General features: G+C 35.0%; 1 protein-coding gene and 1 pseudogene across 4 annotated transcripts in view; one reads left to right on the top strand and one right to left on the bottom strand.

The window, feature by feature from the left end:
* CCDC88A (coiled-coil domain containing 88A) overlaps positions 1-24,842 on the bottom strand; it is a gene marked incomplete at its 3' end in the record, with an annotated part of 125,703 nt that overhangs the window by 66,542 nt on the left and 34,319 nt on the right. For all 3 annotated transcript variants that reach the window (XM_082671953.1, XM_082671952.1, XM_082671951.1), the window contains exons 4-8: positions 17,924-17,993; positions 15,909-15,967; positions 12,259-12,342; positions 10,422-10,562; positions 3,171-3,343 (exon numbers count right to left, since the gene is read on the bottom strand). In XM_082671953.1, coding sequence (XP_082528079.1) covers positions 3,171-3,343; positions 10,422-10,562; positions 12,259-12,342; positions 15,909-15,967; positions 17,924-17,993 — 527 coding nt within the window. The remainder of the gene's footprint in view (positions 1-3,170; positions 3,344-10,421; positions 10,563-12,258; positions 12,343-15,908; positions 15,968-17,923; positions 17,994-24,842) is intronic.
* LOC309833703 (sushi repeat-containing protein SRPX-like) lies at positions 3,718-8,343 on the top strand (annotated as a pseudogene). The gene is made up of 2 exons: positions 3,718-3,736; positions 7,311-8,343. The product of its transcript is annotated as a sushi repeat-containing protein SRPX-like (transcript).

Here is a 24,842-nt window from a genome sequence, read left to right on the forward strand (position 1 = left end):
AGGATCTGAATAAACATGTCTCCAAAGAAGATATACAAGTGGCAAATAAGCACATGAAAAGACACTCAACAGGACTTCCCTGGTGGCACAGGGGTTAAGAATCCACCTGCCAGGCTTCCCTGGTGGCGCAGTGGTTGAGAGTCCGCCTGCCGATGCAGGGGATGCGGGTTCGTGCCCCGGTCCAGGAAGATCCCACATGCCGCGGAGCGGCTGGGACCGTGAGCCATGGCTGCTGAGCCTGCGCGTCCGGAGCCTGTGCTCCGCAACAGGAGAGGCCACAGCAGTAAGAGGCCCGCGTACCGCAAAAAAAAAAAAAAAAAAGAATCCACCTGCCAATGCAGGGGACAAGGGTTCGAGCCCTAGCCCAGGAAGAACCGATATGCTGCAGAGCAACTAAACCCGTGCCTCACAACTACTGAGCTTGTGCTCTAGAGCCCGCGATCCACAACTACTGAGCCCACATGCCACAACTACTGAAGTCTGCGCGCCTGGAGCCCATGCTCCGCAACAAAAGAAGCCACCACAATGAGAAGACCCCACACTGTAACAAAGAGTAGCCCCCGCTCACTGAAACTAGAGAAAGCCTGTGGGTCAGCAACAAAGATCCAATGTAGCCAAAAATAAATAAATAAATTTATTAAGAAAAAAGATACTCAACATTATTAGTCATCAGGGAACTGGAAGTCAAACCACAATGAGGTATCACTCCACACCCACTAGGATGGCTATAATCAAAAAGGTGTATAATAACAGGTATTGGTGAGGATATCAAGATGCTGGAGCCCTCATACATTGTGGGTGGGGATGTAAAATGGTGCAGCCAAATAGTTCGACAGTTCCTCAAAAGGTTAAACATAGAGGTACTATATGACCCAGCATTTCCACTTCTCAGTAAATACCCAAGAGAAATGAAAATATATGTATACACAAAAATGTGTACATGAATGTTCATAGTAGCATTATTTAAACAGCCAAAAAGTAGAAACAATCCAAATGTCCATCAACTCACAAATGAGTAACCAAAATGTGCTATATCCATGTGAGAGAATATTATTCAACCATAAAAAGGAATGAAGTACTGCTATATGGTACAACATGGATGAACCCTGACAACATTATGCTAAGTGAAAGAAGTCAGTCACAAAAGGCCACATAATATATGAATCCATTTATATGAAATGTCCAGAATAGGCAGATCTATATAACTAGAAAATGTATTAGTGGTTCTGAGGAGCTGAGGGCAAAGAGGGATGGACAGTGACTGTTGATGGGTATGGAGTTTCCTTTTGGGGTGATGAAAATGTCTTGAAATTAGACAGCATGTGATGGTTGCAGAATTCTAAATAAACTAAAAATCACTGAATCGTACACTTTAAAAGGATAAATTTCCTGATATATGAACTAGATCTCAATAAAACTGTTTTTTTTAAAAAGCATTTGTGTGAGAGAAAAACTCTTTGGAAACATGGGATCCATGGAGACAGAGAGTATTATTAAAGGAAGCCTTTGATAGTGGTAACTGCCGCTTAGAAGTGAAATTTATAAGGAATTACTTCTTGTTCTATCCAAATTGCAAATTATACTTTTACTCTGTATGTTCATAAATCCAAAGCAATTATATTATGATGTACCACCCACAAGTATGATGTTAGTTAATTTGCATGTTCTCATTACAATTATTTATTTGCATTAGGTATAAGGCAACCTGAACTAAATTTATCCACCATGATTCCATACTTCATCACTTTAGTAAAGATCTATCCCAACAAAAACACTTAAAACAAATGTTAATAGAAGAAATCTATGAAGGGACACATTTTCAAAGGACAACGAAGATATGAGATGGTATTTGATGTAATGCTAGTTACTGGGAATACTTGCTATATCTGGCATATTTATTTACTCATTAAAACTATTCATTTACATTTTCCAATCAGCGTATGAGACCAAATTTTACTAATGTCTCTAAGTTGCTTGGAATTTTAATAATGCTATGCCCAAGTAAATTTTATTTTAAAATCAAATTCTAATATAGTGCAAAATGTTAAATGAATTCACAGCCATCACTGCAGTTCTAATTGCATGCTTTATCTAAAGACTGGAGAAGATTGTGCTAAATTATATGGAACCAACTAGTGCTCACTGTTTAGGCTATCCATTAACTGCCAGTCAAACTAATAACAGCAATCTCTTCCCTAATTTTCATGGTGCAGCTGTTTATAGAATATCCTGGGCGTGTTCACTTCAATAGATACATAATAATGCAGACATTCACAATGAAAGCTGTATTTTTTTGTTTTCAAATTTCCCTATGGACTGTACATTTTTTCTACCTTGCATATTCAACCACTTTCTTAAACTAACCGCTTTAAACAATCAGTAAATAAACTTAATTGCTATATTGTGGTTTTAAATTTAAAATCTACACTCCAAAGCCCAAAATCCAGGAAGACAAACCAAAAAAGAAAAAGGAAAGAAAGAAAGAAAAAAAGCCTAAAATACAAAACTCCTTTGTTCTTTTAAACTGCAATACAGAAAATCTCCAGCAGAGACTGGTTATTTCTTTCCATGTGATTTACCAAGGAATGCCTATGTGACATTTATACTGACTTTCCTGTAATGATCTTTGAAAGTTAAATAGAAATTAATTTCATCAGCACTAACCAACCAGAATATTTACCATTGCTAAGTATTGATACATGACTCAGGCATTTCAATTACTCAATGCAGAAGATACACAAAATTATTTTTTTGTAATACTGTATACCAAAAATTCAGTTTTTTAGAACATTAATTTAAAAAAAGCTAAACTTATTGATCTGTATCAGTGGTTGCCAGTGTTTTGGATTTCAAGAAATTAAAAAAATTAAGCAGACCTCAATTTGTTAAGGAAAAACATTATGAAAGAAAGGACATCCTAACACTAGAAAAATAGGGCATGCTTTAAACTGATACAGAATAAAGGGCATCCTTTAAATTGATAAGATTTAGCATTAATAAAACCTTATGTCAGTCTACTTACTTTTCTCACTTTGGCAAATACTACCAAAAACTTTGACACAGCCTAGCAACTGGGAACCACGCGTCCATATTCCATAAGCCTAAAAACATTGTTTAGATCACCTTTGCAACTATATAAATTCAACAAGCCTTGAAAAGCAACAACTTACAATTCCTGCCTAAGCCTTCTTATCTTGGCCTTAGCATCTGCCAGTTCCACTGACAGATGTTGTCGACTTTCTGTTCGCTTCATGCCTGGAGAACCACAAGGTGACTGTGCAGATGAAGAGGCATGGGGTGGAAAATGAAGACCATCCCGCTCTTCAGAGAGTTCAACGATAGTCTAAGGAAATAGAGAAATAAATCACAGAATCACTTTTAGTATTTTACGTATCAGAGAACCAAACACATCAAAACTAGTCACTAAGTCTAAGTATTATACTGCAACATCAAAAAAGAATTCTTTGGTCAAAAATAACTTTGTCATATTTAGCTGTCATTTTTTTAAGTTTTATTCAACAGTAGATGGATGAGCTATTTAGTAGATAACACAAGAACAAGACTTAATACTTCTTTCCCTTCCCAGTGTTTTAACAAAAAAAAGTAAATTGTGGTAAAATAAGAACAGATAGCAACTGTTGGAAAGGCATAAAAGACTTGTTGACATAGTAAAGAAATTAACTCAAGAGTGATGTGTCTATAATTGTGCTGTCCAACATGGTAACCAGTAGCACAAGTGGCTAATCTCAAAGTTAAAGAGTTAAAAATACAGTTCCTTAGTCACATTAGCCACACTTCAAGAGCACAACAGCCACAAGTAGCTAGTGGTTACCGCACTGGACAGTGCAGAATTACAATCTTGCCATTCTTGCAGAATTGGACAACACTCCTCTAGAATTGTAAATAGAAACCTCAGAGGGACCTAAAAAAACCCTCAGAAGTTTAGTTCAACCTCTTAATTCTGCAGCTAAGGTAACTGAGGCACAGAGACTGATTTGCCCATGATCTCACAACTAGTTCATAGCAATGCCAAGACTCCAGACCAGTCTCTTCACTCCATACCCTATGCTCTCTCTTACAATACTAGTTCTAATCTGCTTCCCATCTCAAAGCTTAACTTTATTCCTTTCTCTAGAGACCCACCATGGGACACAAATCTTCTATTTATCCTAAATCTGAACTTTAAGGGCTATTTAACCTACATGTATCTCAATCATATTCCTCCATTCCCCTAATTTTCCTCTTATTGGAAAATTCTCTTATTCTAAACCACTTTCTCAGATTTTCTTTCAAACTTCCCAGGCAAACAGAAATTGTCTTTGGTAGACATTTCATCTGTCCTTCTGCTCCAGATGGAATGGGTAGAGTTACACCTCAGGAACATGAAATCACCATCCTCACTTTGTCTCTCATCACCAAGTCTTACAATGCCCTCATTGAATCATTACTTTTCTTCTTCTTTTTTTAAACCACCCATCAGAATTCATTTCTTTATCCTTGCAATACATTTGAGCACAAATCAAGGTCTGTCCAACTACTGCTTTCACAGATTCCAGTATTCCTACTGATAAACCTCAGAATATGACCTCCCAGTTCCCTTTCTCTCTACAACTCCACATCCACTTCCAATCCAATACATACAGGCTTCTCCAGTGAAAGAACCATTCCTCTCTTGCGCCATATCACCATTCCTATGCCTGAACCTCTAATCACTCAGTTCCCCCTTTTTGCCCAGTCAAATATATTATTCTTGGTTACCCTAGAGTTTCTACTCAGCCTGGAACTAAAATTAGGCTGTTAAATGTCACCCTTACTTTCTAATTTAACACCACCATGCCATTTTTTTTTTTTTTTTTTTGCGGTATGCAGGCCTTCTCACCACTGTGGCCTCTCCCGCTGCAGAGCACAGGCTCCGGACACGCAGGCTCAGCGGCCATGGCTCACGGGCCCAGCCACTCCGCGGCATGTGGGATCTTCCCGGACCGGGGCACGAACCCGTGTCCCCTGCATCGGCAGGCGGACTCTCAACCACTGCGCCACCAGGGAAGCCCACCATGCCATTCTTTGACCATGGCTCACTCTTTGAGGAAAAAACAAAAGGGAACTAATATTTATAGAATTCCTAGCTAGGGGATTTTCCAACAAGATCTTAACCAATACTATAATTGGCAATAGAGGCTTTACATCTATTTTAGACATAAGGAAACTGAGGTGCATATAGATTAAATAACTTAACCAAAGTTACACATCTAATGGTTAGGTATAACAGGAGTTCAAATTCAAGTCTGACTCAAACACTATGTCATTTTCCTTACCTACCATCAGTTTTTCTATTTCTGCTCCAAGGTGATAAAGAACTCTAAAAAACAAAACAAGCCAAAAAAAATATACAGCCCTACTACAGAAATTGCCATCCACTTTCAATTAAGCTCTTTCCAATGCCCATCAATTCGTTTATTGAAAATCTTGATGATTTCCTGGCAAAATTTTCCCACAATGGCTGTTGTAAATATATTCCCTTTTCTCTACATAAGCCCCCAACTACAAACGGCTATCATCACTTCCAACAAATGACCCCTTCTCCAACTGTCAAAGAAACAAAACCACCTGTGATAAACTCCTCCGTTTTTATGCATCTCTTATTCCCAACATATATTCCTTACTTCTATAACATTTTCAATTTCTCTCTTCCTATTGGTTTTTTCTCCTTGTTCTTCAAAGACATACAAGTTTCTACTATCTAAGGGGGAAAAAATCACATTTTTCCTTTAATATCCTTCTACTATTTCTCTTTCAGTGCTACTTTTTGAAGGGTGGTTTGTTCACTGACATTACTTCATCTTGTCCATCTACCCAGTATGTCCAGCCCAACTTCCCTGTCTCTGTGAAGGGAGAGACGGTAACTCTGTGAACAGTGTTACTAATTTCCATAGTAGCCCAAGCTCAAACTTCACAGAATCAGCTTTTATCTGTATATTTTCTTACTGTCTCAATTATCTTTAATCTTGCCTTCTAACATCTCCTGTCTTTAACAATAACACCTGCACACAGTATTAACTAAATATCTCTTTCATGAACAAACTAGAACTTAATTTTATGCCGTCTTACAATTTTTCATTTACAATGTTTTTTTTTTTAATAAACCAGATACAATCTTTCTTATGCTTCCTTGGTATCCCTGATGTTATCCACCATAGTAGTGTGCACAAAAAGAGCTGCTCAAAAATATTTAACTGAATGATTCACAAAACGGAAAACTCAAGAAAAGTACTGAAGACACATATTACGTTTGAAATTAGCAGGTGGTGAAATTAAAGTATCAAGAACTTCCAGATGCCAACAAACAGAGCACAAAAGATCTATGGGCTGCAAAATATTTTTTAAAGAGAAAGAAACCTGGTATTGAGAAGTAAGAGTATCCACAGATATTTTCCATTAAAGATTATGTAAACATTTTGACTTTTCTCTAATAGTGGTAGTTTCTTGAGCTCAAGAACTCCAAACATTTTCAAAAACTCTGACAGGAAATGTTATTAAGGCATACCTTTAATTTCTAAAGCCTTCTCTGATTCTTCCGATCCTAGACATTCCACTAATGGTTGCAAGAAATATCTTCCTTCTTTAAATTCCTATAGTATTTTTTTAGATATTTTTTAGATATATGTCTTTTTTGGTACTTGTCACTTTCAAATTTTTATTACAGTTAATTCGTTTATTAAAATAATTTCCCTATTAGATTGTAACAATATTTGGTTCTTTTTTGAAAGTTTGTCAGTTTGTTGCTCCCACATACTCTAGCACAAGATCTTGCAAAAAGCAGGTATTTATTAATATATGTTGAAGAATGAACATAAAAAGATACAACAATGCTAAAAAAATTCTGGTGACAATAATTCTACTTATAGAACTCGTCATTAAGGAAAAGAATCAGAGATGTGTTCAGCACAATAACAGATTTAGGCAAAGGTGTTATAAAGGTTAGGGACACAAGCGTTGGAGTTAGAATGGACAAGTTACCTAACTTCTCTGAACTTGAGAATCTTCATCTATAAAATGGGGTTATTGCGCAGACTTACTAAGATAGTATACAATAAACTTATAACACAAAGCTTGGCATAAACAGTGACGATAAATATTTGGTTTTTGGTAAAGGGAGAGGACTGAAGAGATTCTTGTTTCATAGCATTAAGAACAAAAAAATGAAGGGTAATTAAAAACAGGGCGACCAAATTATATTTTCTAGATCGAAGTGAAACAATTATTACAAAAGATCAATAAAAACAGAAAAAAGGGCTCTCTGTTCTGACAAGGGGGAGCATCCCCTGTGGATAGCCTGCGGCTCCCAATTCTTGCCATGCCAGCAAGTGGAGGATTTAAGTGCTTTAGATGCCCACTTCAACTCCCAGTGTGAGTACTACTGCTCGCCAGGATACACACTGAAATGGGAGCGGACAACAAAGCCTGGAGCAGCCGACCAGCCTGTGATGATATGGAATCTCCCAGAATCAAGTGCCCAAGTATGAAAGAACACATTTCTGATCCTAACAAGCTGACAGTCCTCAGTGTCCTGGGAGATACCCGAGGGAACAGACACAGCAAACAACATTCTACTGATGTTATTCTAAAAGCCCTCCCCGCCAGACTCAAATTTTCCTGAAGGAGATCACAAGATACAGTACATAGTCTATGACAGAGCTGAGAACAAGGGGATCTGCAAATTTCTAGTTAAAGTCAGAGTCAGATGCTGCGACAAAATTCAACGTCCCAGGGAACAGTTACATGAAATGTCTAGCAGCAATAGTTATGGAGCCACTTGCAAGTTGTCCTGCATTGGTGGCCACAAGCCACAGGGTAGTCCTGCCTGAGTTTGTCAATTCAGTCTGGCTTGGTCTGGCATGGAGCCCACCTGTGTAACCATGAATATCAATGTGGGCATCAGAACAGCAGTCTTATGACTTCTGGATCAGTTTTATGAGAAAAGGAGACTCCTCACTGTGTCCACACCCATAGCCCCAAATCTCTACTGGCTGCCGCAAGAAATGCTACAGCAAGCACAGTGTGACCTGGATCTTCAACACATCATCTTGTGCTGGCAGGCCATGTTCCCGACCCTCACTGGCAGGATAGGAACAAAGATTATGCCTCCAGCACTAGCTCTGCAGTCCAGGCAGAATCCCATTCTATTCCTTCACTATGGTGCTAGCGGATAAGCACAGCACGGACAAGGAGCGCTATGTCTCCCTGGTGACGCCTGTGGCCCTTTTCAGCCTGACTGACACTTTCCCCTTGGGAAAAGAGGAGATGGTCCTGCAAGCTGAAGTGGGCCAGACCTGTAACACCTGATGGGATGGCTCTTCTCTCCACAATTCTCTTTCTACATAGTGCTGTGTACACAGAAAGGCCTTAAAAATATCTTTAATGTACAGATTTTTATTTGTTATTTTTAAAGCCTATTTTATTATAAGCTTTCTCTGCACTTAAAAATTAGCACCAAGCTATCTGTACTTTGAAGTGCTCCAAAAAATATGAATATGATATTTACTCTTTCTCTCTTTACTCCATCATGGCTAGTTAATTTTGTAGAGAAATTAGAAACCACAGCCATAAACATTGCTCTCAATATGCTATTCAGTGTGATACATAACTTTCTCCTATTTTGTTTTTTTATATAAAATTAATTAATAAAATATTTTGGAAGAAAAAAGCAGAAAAAAGTTAAAAGGAAAATGTTAATAAGAACTTGTTTCAATCCAATTGAATGATACCGAATTATTATATTTACATACTGTATTTACATGTGTCTAATATTTTTCACAATTATTTTTAATTATCTTTTCTAACTAGTCCACTGTTTATCCAAATTGAAGTTTTTTTCCCCCAGAGAAGTGAGTTTAAACCAGCTAGAAATTTGTTTTCCAAATACCTGAGGCAGGAGAATGTGACTACATTCTCCTGCCTCAGGTATTTAGAAAACATTTTTTTCCTTGTTAGAAAAACAAATTCAACTAAAATGCTTAATCAGGCAGGATAACAGATTTTTAAACGGTTTTTCAAACAATCATGCTATATAGTGTTTCACATTCCTTTTAGTTTTGACACAAATCATGTAATGACAAGTATTTTGTTTATATTTCTCCAAAATAACATCCTTCTTCACTCCATATTAATTATTTCATGTAAGTGAGATCAAACAACTTTTACATATCCATCAGTCATATGAAACCAAAGTACAGCTTTTTGGAAGTAATTCCTAAGAAGCTGGAAGACACCTTTTCAAAATACCTTTAATATCTTGAAACGCAAATAGAGAAATGTTATAGAAAATGGATAAAACAGTAAAAAGACACTAACATAAAAAATTATATAGCATATGGTTCAAAATATGGTTCAGATTGAAAATAAAGTAATCTAAATATCTCAGGGTAAGGATGATATATATTAGGGATGTTGTGCAACTCACTCTTTTCTTCCTGTGGTCTCACTGTCTTAGATTTTTAAAAAAATTTAGTTGTTGCTCTAAAATATTTACTTCCTATATTTTCTTCTCTTTTAATGCCTTAAGAAAAACTGAAAATTCCCATCAGAAATGAATATATTTTATAGTGATGTGAAAGTTTTTTGTTCCGAAAAAGTCTTTAGAAATTTCGCCTATGTAGTCTTTCATTAGTCCCAAGAGTAATCAAATTCTCTATAAATAAGTTCAAATCATCTCTCTCATGTAAATGGAGCAAATAATCAAAGTTTTACATTCTCCAGAATGACAGAGTACTTTGGTCTGCTATTAAGAAAATATTACTCACCATCACATGCAGTAATGTCTAGACTCCTTTAAAAATTATAAGGCTGCTTTCAGAGAGTGCAGGCAAAAAATCTGGTGCAATTTTACTCTTTTTAAAAACCAAAGTACTCTCTTAAAGGAGTTTATAATAATTCTCTTTTCTAAAATCATATCTCATTATACTGACTACAAAAATATGAGACCTTTTGTGGGACATTTTATTCAGAACACCTGTTATTCTCCTTTTATTAACATTTATTTTTCCAATCTCAAAATGTGGCAATAAAACTACAAAATTAACCTTACGCAAATTCTTCTACCTTGAAAAGGCAATGATTTTTCCACTTACATCAACGATATTTTTAGTTTCATACTTCTGTACTGTTGCCAGAACTATGGGGATGAGTTAAAAAACACAAGAACAAAATCAGAGTAATTTAAAAGGAAGGAGAAAAGAAAACCTAATTGCAATGTGTTTACTAGCAATTTGGGGCTCTTATGCAGCCTTTCTGGCTCCTGTGCTGCACAAAAGACATATAGTACTTTATTACCTGTCCCTAAGAAACAAAGTATCAATTCTGAAAAATCTCTGAAGTTTTTTGGAAAGTAAACTTTCCTAATATACTAAAAGAAATTTACAAACCTCCGAATGCTCATCTCTCTCATCTATAAGTCTTTTTAGATGCAATACCATGTTTTTCAAGAGTGGTTCTATTTCCTCCTGAGACATGTCAGTCACTTCCATCCATTGTAGATCAAACACATTTTCCTGATTATGGGTTACCTTTAGAGAGCAACCAAAGTAAACAATTTTTTAAATGGCTAATACTTAAAAATACATTTAATTTTAGTATAATATTAGCTTAAATACTATATATCCCATATAATAAAAATATGAAAAGCAAATATGATATCTTGAAATTAATGAATGATGAAAAGGCTTCTACTAAAATTATTTTTACTAAATGTAATCTTTAAATGAATTTAGTCAACTAAAAAATAAGATATTTAATTTCTTTATTTTTTATTTTTTGCCACACCGCGCAGCGCGTGGGATCTTAGTTCCCCAACCAGGGATCGAACCTGCACCCCCCCTGCATTGGGAGCACGGAGTCTTAACTACTGGACCACCAGGGAAGTCCCAAAAATAAAATACTTAATTCAAGACATTCTTAAGGGAAGGTAATACTAATAGGTCTGGCAACTGCTTTAACAAACTCAATTAATCTTTTCCTTAGATAAGACTAAGTTTATTGTACTTGAATTCAAAAGCAAAAGTTTTAATCCTGTAGGATATAGGTTATTGCACTTTTATACTTGAAAAGCTAAGTCTTTATAGATTCTGAAGAAGACACTGTCATAGAAACTTAGGAGAAAAGGACGTCCAGTATAGAGTTTTAAAAGAATGGAAAAGTTATATGAGTGAAATACTTATTTCTTGCTTTCCATTTCTCACTGTGATTCTGATATTTTGCTTTAACTTTCACAATAAACAGCAAAAATAACACTTTCAAGAATGGTGGCAAATTTAGTAACTTGCAGTACTCAGCATTTATTCAAAATCAAATACAAATCACAAAGCTAACAGAAATGAACATATATATGTATATATAAAGGGAAACTATCAACAAAACTGTATCTTGTAGAGTACTAATACACTTACTGCTGACAATATTACTGACCAGAAAGCGGGGCTGTTTGAATATTAACTAAGAGAAAAGATGATATATGGAACACAAAGTCATTTAAATAGAGAATATTTAAACACAACAATTCTCACTATTTAAAACTCTCTCTCTTTCCTTAGTTCTCTTTCTAATCAGCATGTAAAATTTAACATGCTGTAGTTCTAAAAACTCTAAAGTACGCAAGATTAAAAGCCCAAGACTAGACAGATGCAGAAATAGCAGCTTTTAAAAACAATCTTAACAAATAAATATTAGCTTCAATTATTTGACATTGTACACTATGTCCTCCATTTAGGTTTTTATATGGATGTTATAAATCACTAATGTGTTTATAATTCAAGTAATATCTTCAGTAGAAATTATGCTGTGCCCATTCACTAAAAAAAAAAAATCACTGGAATCACATAATACTAATAGGTTAGTATTATCATCTTACCTCACTTTAGTTTTGAATTACAGGCAGTGATCCACTTTGTGCTGCTTCCATTTACTATACTATTCATGCTGTGATGTCTAACAAAGAAATATACGTTCCTCAAATAGCACTTTCTGCCTATATCCCTATAGATAAAGGCAACAGTACATCTGTAGTCAGCACTGTGCCACGTAGAAGACAATTCATTTAAGAAACTATGTCTAAAGAAAAGAAGATAATTTTTCTAAAAGCAGAGTTCATCTATAATTGACTTTGATTTATTCTTGCTTAATCCATGATGGTATTTGGGGAGACATACAAATAAAACATACCACAAGCTTCATAAAAATACATAAAAATTGTATACAGATTATTACCTCTTGAATATGTGCGGCAACTGCTGCTTTTGTATCAAAATCTAAACCTTGAATTCTTTCAATAAATTCTTCTTTTTTCTGACACTAAGAGAAACGAATAAACCAATCATTCATACTTTATAGGGTATAGTTGTTAACATGTTGTAAATAACCAAAAATTCATTAAGCTAAAAAGCTTGGCTACATTTTGAACAGCACAATGAGGGTTTTGTTTTGCATTTAAATGATCTCTAATACACCTACCCTAATAGAAAGATAACAATTTAGAAATATTTATTTAAAAAGCAACATATTGAAAATCCATACCATTTTTACGCTGAAAAGTTTTAAGTTCTAAAGCGGGTAACCATTACACAAACCATCTAAGGTCAGTACAATATAATTAGGCTAACTTTACAAACAGAGAAGTACAGAATCAAGAACTTGTTTCAGAGAGGATAAGTTACTTGCCAAAAAACACAGTGAGTCAGTGGCAGAATTCGGAATACAGCCAAAATGCTCAGTCAGTCTTTGCCTATCATCAAACAACACAGCCCTTTTTCTTGGAAAAAAAAATTTTAAGCAATTTTTACTTCAGGCTTACAATTCATTCTCACATCTTCATCCTATCAATCTCAATAAAAGAAACCTACTTTTGTGGCCCAGTTCAACACATATAAGGTAATACAATAAATATTTGATTTGTTTCTAACACAAAGTTACCAGGGGCAAAATTTAAGAATGTATATACAAGTACACATGTATCAAGTGGAATAAAGGCAGCAATTATTTATTGTGTACCTTTTAAAAAACGTTATATAAACTAAAAATATTACAATGCAAACCTCATCTTTTTCTTTCCATTCAGTACTGAATAACAGTTTAACATGCATCTTACTCTCTGCCTCTTGTCTACCTCTCTTATACTGCAATCCAACTGCGTTTAACGGTATTCTTACAGCTACCAAATGAGAAGTGCATACAAAACAGACAGCAATGCCTTGTCTAGCTTAGTTGCATCTCTTGGGCCAATTACTGAACTACTAGTGAAGACACTATACTCAAAAAAGGAAACTTGGCTCTTTGGTCAGTAAGAAACTTAGCAAGGTTCTGATTTACACTCTACACATTTATTATATCATAACATTTTTTAAACAACTTTATTGGAGTATAATTGCTTTACAGTATTGTGTTAGTTTCTGCTGTATAACAAAGTGAATCAGCTATATGCATACGTATATCCCCATATCCCCTCCCTCCTGCATCTCCCTCTCACCCTCCTTATCCCACCCCTCTAGGTGGTCACAAAGTACCAAGCTGATCTCCCTGTGCCATGCGGCTGCTTCCCACTAGCTATCTATTCTACATTTGGTAGTGTATATATGTCAGTGCTACTCTCTCATTTCATCCCAGCTTACCCTTCCCCCTCCCCGTGTCCTCAAGTCCATTCTCTACATCTGTGTCTTTACTCCTGTCCTGCCCCTAGGTTCATCAGAACCAGTTTTTTTTTTTAGATTCCATATATATGTTAGCATACAGTATTTGTTTTTCTCTTTCTGACTTACTTCACACTGTATGACAGACTCTAGGTCCAGGTCCATCCACTTCACTACAAATAACTCAGTTTTGTTTCTTTTTATGGCTGAGTAATATTTCATTGTATATATGTGCCACATCTTCTTTACCCATTCATCTGTCGATGGAAACCTAGGTTGCTTCCATGTCCTGGCCATTGTAAATAGAGCTGCAATGAACATTGTGGTACATGACTGTTTTTGAATTATGGTTTTCTCGGGGTATATGCCCAGCAGTGGGATTGCTCGGTCATATGGTATCTCTATTTTTGGGTTTTTAAGGAACATCCATGCTGTTCTCCATAGTGGCTGTATCAATTTACATTCCCACCAACAGTGCAAGAGGGTTCCCTTTTCTCCACACCCTCTCCAGCATTTATGCTTTGTACATTTTTTGATGATGGCCATTCTGACTGGTGTGAGGTGATACCTCACTGTAGTTTTGATTTGCATTTCTCTAATGATTAGTGTACATCATAATATTTTATTTCTACTTCCATAAAATTTAATTTAATTAAGCACATTTCTATCAGTGCAGAAAGTTCCTTATCCTATAAAAGCAAAATTATTAGGATGATATAGAAATTCAATGAAATTTAAAATTAAATTAAATTAATTTTAAATTAAATTTAAAATTAAATTATGAGAAATGTACAGTTCCCATCTATGACTAGGAAGTCAGAGTTTTGGAGGGATGTGATAAAAACTACCAGGTTTAAAAACAAGAATTTTTTTGGTCTAGTAAATAATATTTGACAGGCATAGTGAGAACAATTAAGAATGACTTTCGGATAGTACATTTGTGGCATATATAAAATAACTAACTTTTTAGGTATGGTAACCCCAATTTTTAAATGTTATGCTTCCAAAAGTGACTTATGTATAGTTTGAGCCAGTGAACATATATAAAATGGCAGGGTTATAATAAGTATGACTCACTGAAGGGTCCCCCAATTCAACTGCCATACCTTTGTCTGCCTTCAGTTTAAACACATACACTTCCCTTTTCTAAGTCCTAGAGCCACTGTTTATTTATACTACCTTTAAAAGCTCACCCTGTAACACAGTCTCAACACAGATCAATGAGAATTCTTCCTTTACCTTAAAATACCCACAATTTGTACTAAATCTCACCTCTGTTCAAACTCTGAAAGTTTTAAGAATTCTGAAAATGTTTTATAAATAGGTTAGGTTTTCTTAAAGAATATCGAATGAAGTTGATAGGTTCTTGAAGGCTAGAAACGAGAAAGAGTACCAAGACGGAAAAAAGATAGAATGAGAAGATTCACTTTGAAGTTGAATAATCAGAATATCAGTGTTGTCCAATACAAGTACTCACTAGCTAACTGTGGCTACTGACTATTGAAATATAGCTAGTGCAACTGAGAAACTGAAACTGTAATTTTATTCAATTGTAACTAATTTAAACTTAAATAGCAACACGTGGCTAGTGGCTATTCTACTGACAGCCCAGCTCTAGAGCATAAAGAGAGTATGGTGTTAAAAACAGAACTATAAACAGTTTCACTTCCAACTATAAAGACTCTTGTGAAGACTAAATCATCATCAGCAAACTTTTCTCCACTTAAAATTAAGCTCTCTTTTATCTTTATATACAGTTTTTAAAGTGTTATGGGCACTAAAGTTACTTCTAATTCTATTACATTAATTGATTCCTAAGCCAGCAGATTATCGTGATTTCATAATTTCTGCCTCCTTTTGATCATCAATCCTCTTCCCTTCTGTAACACACACACATGCGTGCATAAATCATAGGATGTTCTGGGAGAGGTTTTTAAGGGTACCTCTAGGGAAACTTGAAAAGCTGGGGCCTTTAAAAGCCTCGAATAAAAAAAAAGAATTAAATGTTTTAAATGATTATGACTACCTGATAATATAACTAAAGTTTGAAATAAAGTAACAGAATGAGTGTTTTTCTTCAAAAACCTTCTCCTTAGGAGGTTATACAGTTATTTAAAATTTTCTAACATGGACTTTGAACACCAATGGCCCATCCTTAAGTCTTTCAGAAACTAGAGCCTGAAAAATTTATAAAAAGTTATTAAAATAAAAATACGAAGAATTATTTTAACTTACCTGAACTGCGCAACCCAGTAAAAGTAAAAGCAACTTTTTAACTTCTTCTGTGCCTTGTTCTGAAATAAAAACAACTACTAAGTACAACATTTTACTTTAGTTCAACTCTCTTAGAGTGGTAGTATTACTTCTAGAGGTGATATTCACAACAACTTGACCAAGGGATTAAGTTTATAAGTGCAGTGGAGAATTCAGAAAAGCAGCTCTGTGTGTGCACAATATGGTAAGAGGAATTTTGAAGGGCTGCAGTACAGATAAAACAGCTTTCAAAGCTCTGTGTGATAAAGGATGCTAACTCTAAATCCACTACTTCTCCGTACGTCATTATACTACACCAGCATACCAAATTAGGAACCTCTACTATAGAGACATGCCACAGCCAGCCAAAATGGTTCCTAATAGGTCTTAGGCCTATTGGCGTTTTCTTTCTGAAACACTGACCTTATATGATTCATCTACCTATAAAATGTAAACAGCTTTCCCCTGCGTAGATTCATGAAAATCAAAACCTTAAATATCAGTTACGGTGAGGCTGGTAAAATAAATGTATATAACAAGCTGAATAAAGTTTATGGTCTGTAACAGAACTGGACAGTACATTCACTGTCCAACAGCATTCAATTCAAATTTTCTTAAAACATTCAGCTGACAAAAAAAAAGTCACTTCTCTGGCCAGAATTTCACCATCAGGCCAATCTGTCTTCTCAAACATTTCCTCCTACTCTCCATGAAACAACCTACCTTCTTAGCCACACTAATCACGCTTCCCCAAATATACATACATATATACACACACCACTGCCTTAACTTCTGTTACTCCCTCTGCCTGTCTTTCTTCCCTACCCTTCGTCCCTCTAATGAACTACTTACTAATCTAATCACAATCCTAGGCACAGCTCTAACATCTCTGTGTTGTCTTCCCTGACCCAACCACCAATGGTCTCCAACCCTCACTAATCTACCAACTTTAAGAATAATCAATGGCTCCATATTTTATAAGCCTTAACATTCTTACATCTCTCTACTTTGCACTAATTATTACATGATTTCCCAGTAATCTGTGTATCTCTCACCACAACACAAGACCCTCCAGAGCATAAACCATTTTCTTTATATTCCTGGTCCCTCTAACTTGGTAAGTAATTATTAAATGCATGTGGAATTGAAAACAATTCCATTCTACATACAAAATGTTTTTTACATTTTTTATTTGTATATTAAAATATTCCAGAATATCTCGAAAGAGTATCTAAACTCCTAATTCACCCCATCTAATTTGTAGTTTGCTCAATGAAAACAGCTGCTTGGATTTCGTTTTTATTTTGGTTTTATTTTTGTTTGTTTTGACTGAGGGTGAGACTGGGAATTGGAGAAGATATACTTGATTTGGGTTACATGCCTGTAAGAATAAGTCCTTTGTTGAAACTGTTAGGTAGCTGCTAATTTCCCCAACTGTTCAAAAATTAAAACCCTGAACATGTCGCACTTAAAATCTGGTAAAGGGCAGAAACTTTGAAGAAAATAATTTAAATTATCTAAGAAACTGCTTCTCATCTTTTTTCCACTCAAAAGTAGTTTAATATAAATTACAACATATCAATCAGTAAAACCTCAGATTCAAACAACTTTGGCAATGGTAGATAGTAGCTATAAAACCTAGAAATTATTTCAAAATCACTTCTTTTCTAAGGTTATGTTCTTTTAAGCTTATAACTGCTGTACTTATCTTCTATACTTGTTTATAAGACACTAAAAATCATCACAGAAAAGTATCGACTTGGTAGAGTAAAAAAAAAAACACTGGACTTAATGTAAAATGTATGTCTGATCCCATCTACGACTTACAAACATTCTGTTTACTTTCTCTATATAAAATGGAATATCACCTCCAACTTTCCCTATAGACTCACAAAAAACCTAGTGAGTTAATGGAAATTAGCAAGATCTTGGTAAGCATCATAATACTACACAAAGATAAGACTTTATTATCACATTATGCTAATTTTAATACTTACCAGAAAAGGGATTTTTGCCAATGATTAAGACATTTGGCAAAGACATCATAATCAACTGCTGCAAAGTCTCCTATAAAAAGATACCCAAAGGTTGTTATATGGGTAATGCTGACAGGATTATTACTCAACAAGCTGTAACTTATGATTCGTGCACATCTCTGTAGGCATACTTTACCTACAGAGGTATACTGCAATTAAAAAGCTTAAAAAATGTGAAAAAAAAGATGTCTAAAAAGTCTTAAATCTTTTGTAACTATAAGTTAATGAATTAAATAACTAAAATTATAATTATCAGATAGGCTTAAGTTAATAAACATATCAAATGTCCATCAAATAAGTGTCCAAGTTGAACTGGTCTAATACCTATTATTTGGAAATCTGAATTTTAGGTATTAGATAATTAAACAACTTTCCTCAATTAAAAGATCAAGTGTGTGTATCTTGAGTTTTTTTTGTTACTTCTCTCTGAGAGAACTAAAAAATCAACTGATAGTAAAATTAAGAAAGCTAGTTAGTTCATTAAAAATCCTATCTTACGAGTATTTCATGAAAGTGAGCTCTTCCTCAGTGACTCGTTATTTCTCTCCTATCTACAATTCATGTTTTACTTCCTTTGACTTCTGTCAAACTTTTTGTGACAAGAATATATACAAATTCTGATGGTACAGGATGATTCAGAAAATTGAATGCCTCCAAATTATTCATTTTGGTTATACACTAAGTATGCATCTTCTGTTTATACTACCTCTTCTTTGAGGAAATGAGAGAACACATCATGTATATCACTATAACTACTAACAATGACATGCTACAAAGGGTCTGGGATGAATTAGACTACAGGATTGATTAGTTTAATGTGATAATACTGAATCTTTGCAAGATTATGAAATAACTGTGAGTGTCTTTACAATTTGGCTTTCACTACACATTCAGACATAACTAGTTGCTGAGGAATAATTTTTTGTTAAGTATTCAATTCCTTCTGAATCATTCTTTCCTTAACACTATGATGAGGAAGCAAATAACCATGAAAAGTTAACCTTTATTACTTTTTTAAAGATGTGTGATTCTAGATCCTCAAAAGTGGTTTCCTATAGCCAGAGTGTGACATGACACCAGAGGCTAGGTAGAATTGATCTTTTATCTGTAATTTCTTTCAGATATGTATTAGAAAGTTTCAAAAAATTTCTTCAGTGTTATATTTACTAGTCTTAAAAAAACTAACACCAAAAATATGCACACATTTAGAGAAAACTACATATTCAGTATGTGCATCACATTAGTAAATACAGTTGAGAATAGTAAGTGTCAAAAATTGCTAAAATCACTTATTCCAAGGATTGATACTGAGTTTGGATATTTAATAAATGAGTTTTCCAGTTAAAAGCAAGTTATGCCAAGATAAAATATTCTATAGCCAAGTATGTAACAGCTAAATGGACTTAAAGAAATAAATTTCAAATTAATTGCAATTTTTAGTTTCCTTGCCCTAAAGCAAAATTTTCAGGACTATATTTGTACATATTTAAAAGAAAGCATAAATAAGAGAGATGCATTAAAAAAAGCAATCATTGGGCTTCCCTGGTGGCGCAGTGGTTGAGAGTCCACCTGCTGATGCAGGAGACATGGGTTCGTGCCCCGGTCCGGGAAGATCCCCCATGCCGTGGAGCGGCTGGGCCCGTGAGCCATGGCTGCTGAGCCTGCGCGTCCGGAGCCTGTGCTCCACAACGGGAGAGGCCACAACAGTGAGAGGCCCGCGTACCGCAAAAAAAAAAAAAAAAAAAAAAAAAGCAATCATTGTTTTGTTTATATCCTTTTTAGTGGAGATAATCTAAGTCAAGACAATCTATTTTATTGATGTACCATGTAACATTCTATGTTGGCAGAGTTATAAGGAAATTGTCCAAATAGGTACTAATCTTTAATATGGTTCACCACCTCTTTCTTACATCCTCTTCCTCAGGTGGCTCCCCACTTCCTGCCTATTCTAATACCTCATTCTCTAATGCTATCTTAGTCTCTCCACAAAGATAAAAGCAATCTCATATATTCTTTCATCATATGGTACCATCAGTGACCTCCTGTGTTAATACAGTTTGCTTAACCTGTACACTATCACGTTTGATTATATTTGGATGAAGCAAATTCAAACGTACCTCTGTGTATCTAAAGATGTACTCTAGTATGGTGGAATGTGAATGCCTAGTATAGAGTACTATGGTAGAGTCAAGTCAGAAAACTTAGGCTTAAATTTCAGCTCCTTGACTTACTATGTGTGTGACTTTTGCTGAGAAGGGTAAGAAGTGAAACAAAAGTGTAAAGTTTTTTTAAATGGTGGTTATTATTTTTTAACAAATTTATTTTTTTATTTTTGGCTGTGTTGGGTCTTCATTGCTACGCGCGGGCTTTCTCTAGTTGCAGCAAGCAGGGGCTACTCTTCATTGCGGTGCACGGGCTTCTCATCGTGGAGGCTTCTCTTGTTGCAGAGCACAGGCTCTAGGCGTGCCAGCTTCAGTAGTTGTGGCATGCAGACTCAGTAGTTGTGGCTCGCGGGCTCTAGAGCACAGGCTCAGTCGTTGTGGCGCATGGGCTTAGCTGCCCCGCAGCATGTGGGATCTTCCCGTACCAGGGATCGAACCCGTGTCCCCTGCATTGGCAGGCAGATTCTTAACCATTGCACCACCAGGGAAGCCCAAATGATGGTTATTAAATATTAGAGTTAATGAAAAAAAAATCTACCTTTTACTTTATTTCCAAGTACTGATTTTGTTATGTCTGAAAGTGCTAATATTAGGTAAGGCAGCTAAAAATTATACAAATTTTAAAAACCCAAATTATTCTAAAACCTCTATTTGGTTCTTTGGGTTCTTCAGAGAATTCTAGCTACATTTTTGTAAAAATTCCTATTTCCCAATTCCAATCTTACAAGTAACATTAAAAAATACACAAGACATAAAAGAAATCAGAGGTTAGAAAAACTGATTGTTATTGTTAAAGCTCTACTAAAACATCCTGGGACTTCCCAGACTTCACCTAGCTCTAAAGATGTTCATTATTAAGGTGCTAAGAAATGGAAAAACAATACATAACTTAGTCCAAGATAAATACTACTTTGTTAAGCAGGAGCAACAATTAATTTGTTGTTAATTAATGGGTTAAGAATGATAACATATGTAAATGAATAAGTGAAGAGACTTCAATTTGTTAGTAAAGTGATGAGAAACCTATTTAAAAATGTATAGGGCTTCCCTGGTGGTGCAGTGGTTGAGAGTCCGCCTGCCGATGCAGGGGACACGGGTTCGTGCCCGGGTCCAGGAAGATCCCACATGCCGCGGAGCGGCTGGGTCCATGAGCCATGGCCACTGAGCCTTTGCGTCCGGAGCCTGTGCTCCACAACCGGAGAGGCCACAACAGTGAGAGGCCCACGTACCGCAAAAAAAAAAAAAAAAAAAAAAAAAGTATAGAAAAAGAAAGAGTTTTAGCAATACAATAGAAAGTGGAGAAAGTTTTGAGAAAATCAGGACAGCCACTCATTCAACAAATATTTATTGCATGTTTATTATCTGTCAGACATTATTCTAGATACTGGAAATAAAGCAATGAAGAAACAAAAATCCTTGCTCCCATGGAATTTACATTTTTGAAGGGGTAGAAAGAAAATAAGTAAATGTTTTTGGTGATAAGGGCTAACAATAAAATGAAACCAGGGAACAAGAGGTGGAGATAAGGAGAAGGATGCAAGTTTTGAAAGATATGCAAATATTCAAATATAGAGAATTTGAGAATTTTCAAGACCACTAAAGCAAAGCTTCACTGAATTGGTAGAAAATCTATCCTGGTATGAAGACAGTCCAGAAAAATTTGCAGAACATCAATAATTAATAAAAATAAAGACAGAACAAGAAAGAATGGCAGAGATTATCTTAATAGGAAAATAACAGAAGTGCTTTGAAAGATACAAGTCATTTCATTCCTATTATTTTTAATTGGCTTTGTATAACTTTTCTATAAAAATGGTATATTAACTATTTTTTTAGTTTTAGTTTAGAAACTTTTAAAACTGATACACAAGTTTCTGTGAATTGAAATTCATGTTGCTAAAGCACTTAAGAAAGACTATTTCAAGTTTGTGCCAGACAGACCCTAGAGACTATTCAAAGACAACTTAAACCAGGTTTCTCCTTCTTCCTACAAGTTACCCATAACACTTCCTTCACAGTAAGAACTTAAACAATACTTCTGGGAAAGGTCTGGGCTCATTTCCCTTTTTGAATCACATTGAACAAAATACTAAAACTAAAACTATACATTTCTAAGGTACTAAATATGGGCTTCAAAGATTTCTAGAATATACTGGAATGACAGTCTCTCCTTTGGGACTCTAAATCTGTTTTAAAAACTCAAACATAATTACATTTATCATACTATTTGTATTTAGCATTTTATCCGTGTCACTAGTGAAAAGAATTAAGACTATTTTATTATATTTTAGTAGCATGTAGAAAAAAATTAAATGAATGATGTTAAAAGAAAAGAAAATTTGACCAAAGTATCAAAAATACTCCAAATGTTGCTTATTATAACAGATGTTAAAGAAAAACCTTAAAAAGTACCTGCTTTCTCTGGCAACTAAATTAATGGTACTAGACCTAATTTTTACTTTTACTATTAGTGACGTCAAACATGCAAAAACTTCCTAATAAATTTATTAATTGTAAAGTGTTCTTGTCTTTTAGGCCTCAAATGATTCAGTTCATTATTTTAATGGTGGCTGAAGAACCACCTTGCTTCTTTTAGTATTTATTTAAACTGCAGCTTGTGCAGTCATACCAAACAACGGCTGCTGACAGAATTCTAAAAGTGGACTAAGATTTTTACTTGTAGACTGTGTCTCTGATAATCAAATTCACCTTCTTGCCTTCATCCACAGGAATAAAAATAACTTAAAAAAAAAATCAAAGCACCAAGGTAATTTTCCATAACAGCTATAATTTACTTATTTTCTGACTTGAAAATTTTTAAATATTTATTTGCAAGACAAAAAGAGATGCTTGCTATGTATCAAGCAATTATTTGAAAAGGTCTGAATTGTCACTTAAACGTAATGAAGTGTTCAACAATCTTTCTGATAATCTAAAGTTACCAGTTACTGCTCTCAAGACCTCTCACATTCACTGTCCTTATTTATCACAATCAAAATTATTTGATTTAGTTATTTACTTGTCTATTATCCCTCTACTAGAGAACAGGGCTACAGCCTGTCCTGTTTATCACTATAGCTTCAATGCCTTGGCATTCAATGAAAGGCAGCAGAAAAGAAGGGCAATCTGAAATTGTAATTTTTACTGAGCTTTTACATATTCCACATCATTAAAATAAAAAAGGGAAAAATACTAACACTTAAATTAACTTATCATCACTGAAAAGATTCACTGAAATAATTCCCCCCACTAACAATCATCTCAGGGTATTCTGTCAATTTTCTTCCTCCCTAAGAATCATTTTTGCAAGATGATCTTGATGCTTAACAACACATTAAAAAACAAACAAACCTGGAGACATCATACATTTGTGAATTTTAACCTACCCAAACTTACTCCTTCTGCGAGTCAGACAATCAAAATGTACAAAATATTTTACCTCAAATACTTTTTCTGAGGGGCGTATGAGATACAACAAAATACTTTTGATTGTTTGAGAAAGATTTTCAGGGAAATTTTTGGTTTTCCCAACAGTCAGGTAATTTAACAGATGACAATAACTGCAGTGATTCGGCCTTTAATTTGAAATCTGTCAATATATTAAACTGGGTCATGTCTATCTTGGTTTTACACATGAAAATAAAAAATCATTTTAGTAAGTCAATTAATCATGTAAATAAGATGGATGACCTATTTCTGAAGATACCCTAGAAGTGCCTTAGAAAGATTTTATGGAAGACTATGAAGCATGAAAGGGAGCGGGTAGAGAGGGTTTGGTAAACTGGTTCAGTGGTACAAGCGGAATTTCAACACTCAGTAATATTTTAAGTATCTGAAACTACGTTGACAAAATGTTAAGATACTCAATCACTTCTAGCTCTAAGTTACAACAGTTCACTGATATTCAAACTTAGATTAATTAAAAGAAAAGGGTGTAAGTGGTCATCCTGCAAATGTTAATGAAATATTTACAGGTGTGTCTAAAAAATGGTGACAGTCAAGACAAATCAAATCATTAATAATAATATCATCTTGGCACTATTAACATTTGGGCTTCTCAATTTTAGCACAACTAACATTTTGGGCTAGATAATTTATTTTTAACATTGATACAATACATTTTAATATATAATCCACATTCATATTTCCACATTTTCCATCAAAATATTCTTTATAGCTTTTGGGGGGAGAGATTCAGAATCCAACCAAAGATACACTGTCTCCACTTGTTACACCTCTTTAGTCTCCCTTCATCTAGAACAGCTCCTTTGCCCTTTTTAAAAAATTGTTGTCAATGACATATACATTTTCTAGAAATCAGACTTATTGAGGTGTAATGTACATGCAATAAAAATCACCAATTTTATGTGTACAATTTAATGAGTTTTGACAAATGTACACAGTTTTGAAACCACCATTTCAGTAATGATGTCAACATTTTCATTATTTCAAAAAGCTTCCCTGTGCCCCTTTGCAATCAATTCCCTCAAGTATGTTTTTGACATTCCCTCTTTTTAGAAGCACTTTATTTTGTAGGCTTTCGTGATACCACGGCTTGTCTAGTTTCCCTCCTGTATCTCCTTCTTGGTCAGCTTAGCCAGTTTCTCCTTCTCTGTGAGGACAGGAATCTTATTTGTTATGTTTGCCACTTACAACCACATCCCCAGCACCTAAAACTGTGTCTGGCTCAGGAAACACTGCAAGACGTTCATCTCTAT

Source organism: Grampus griseus (assembly GCF_964374135.1).
Source record: "Grampus griseus genome assembly, chromosome: 15".
In the NCBI taxonomy this organism is placed as follows: Eukaryota; Metazoa; Chordata; class Mammalia; order Artiodactyla; family Delphinidae; genus Grampus; species Grampus griseus.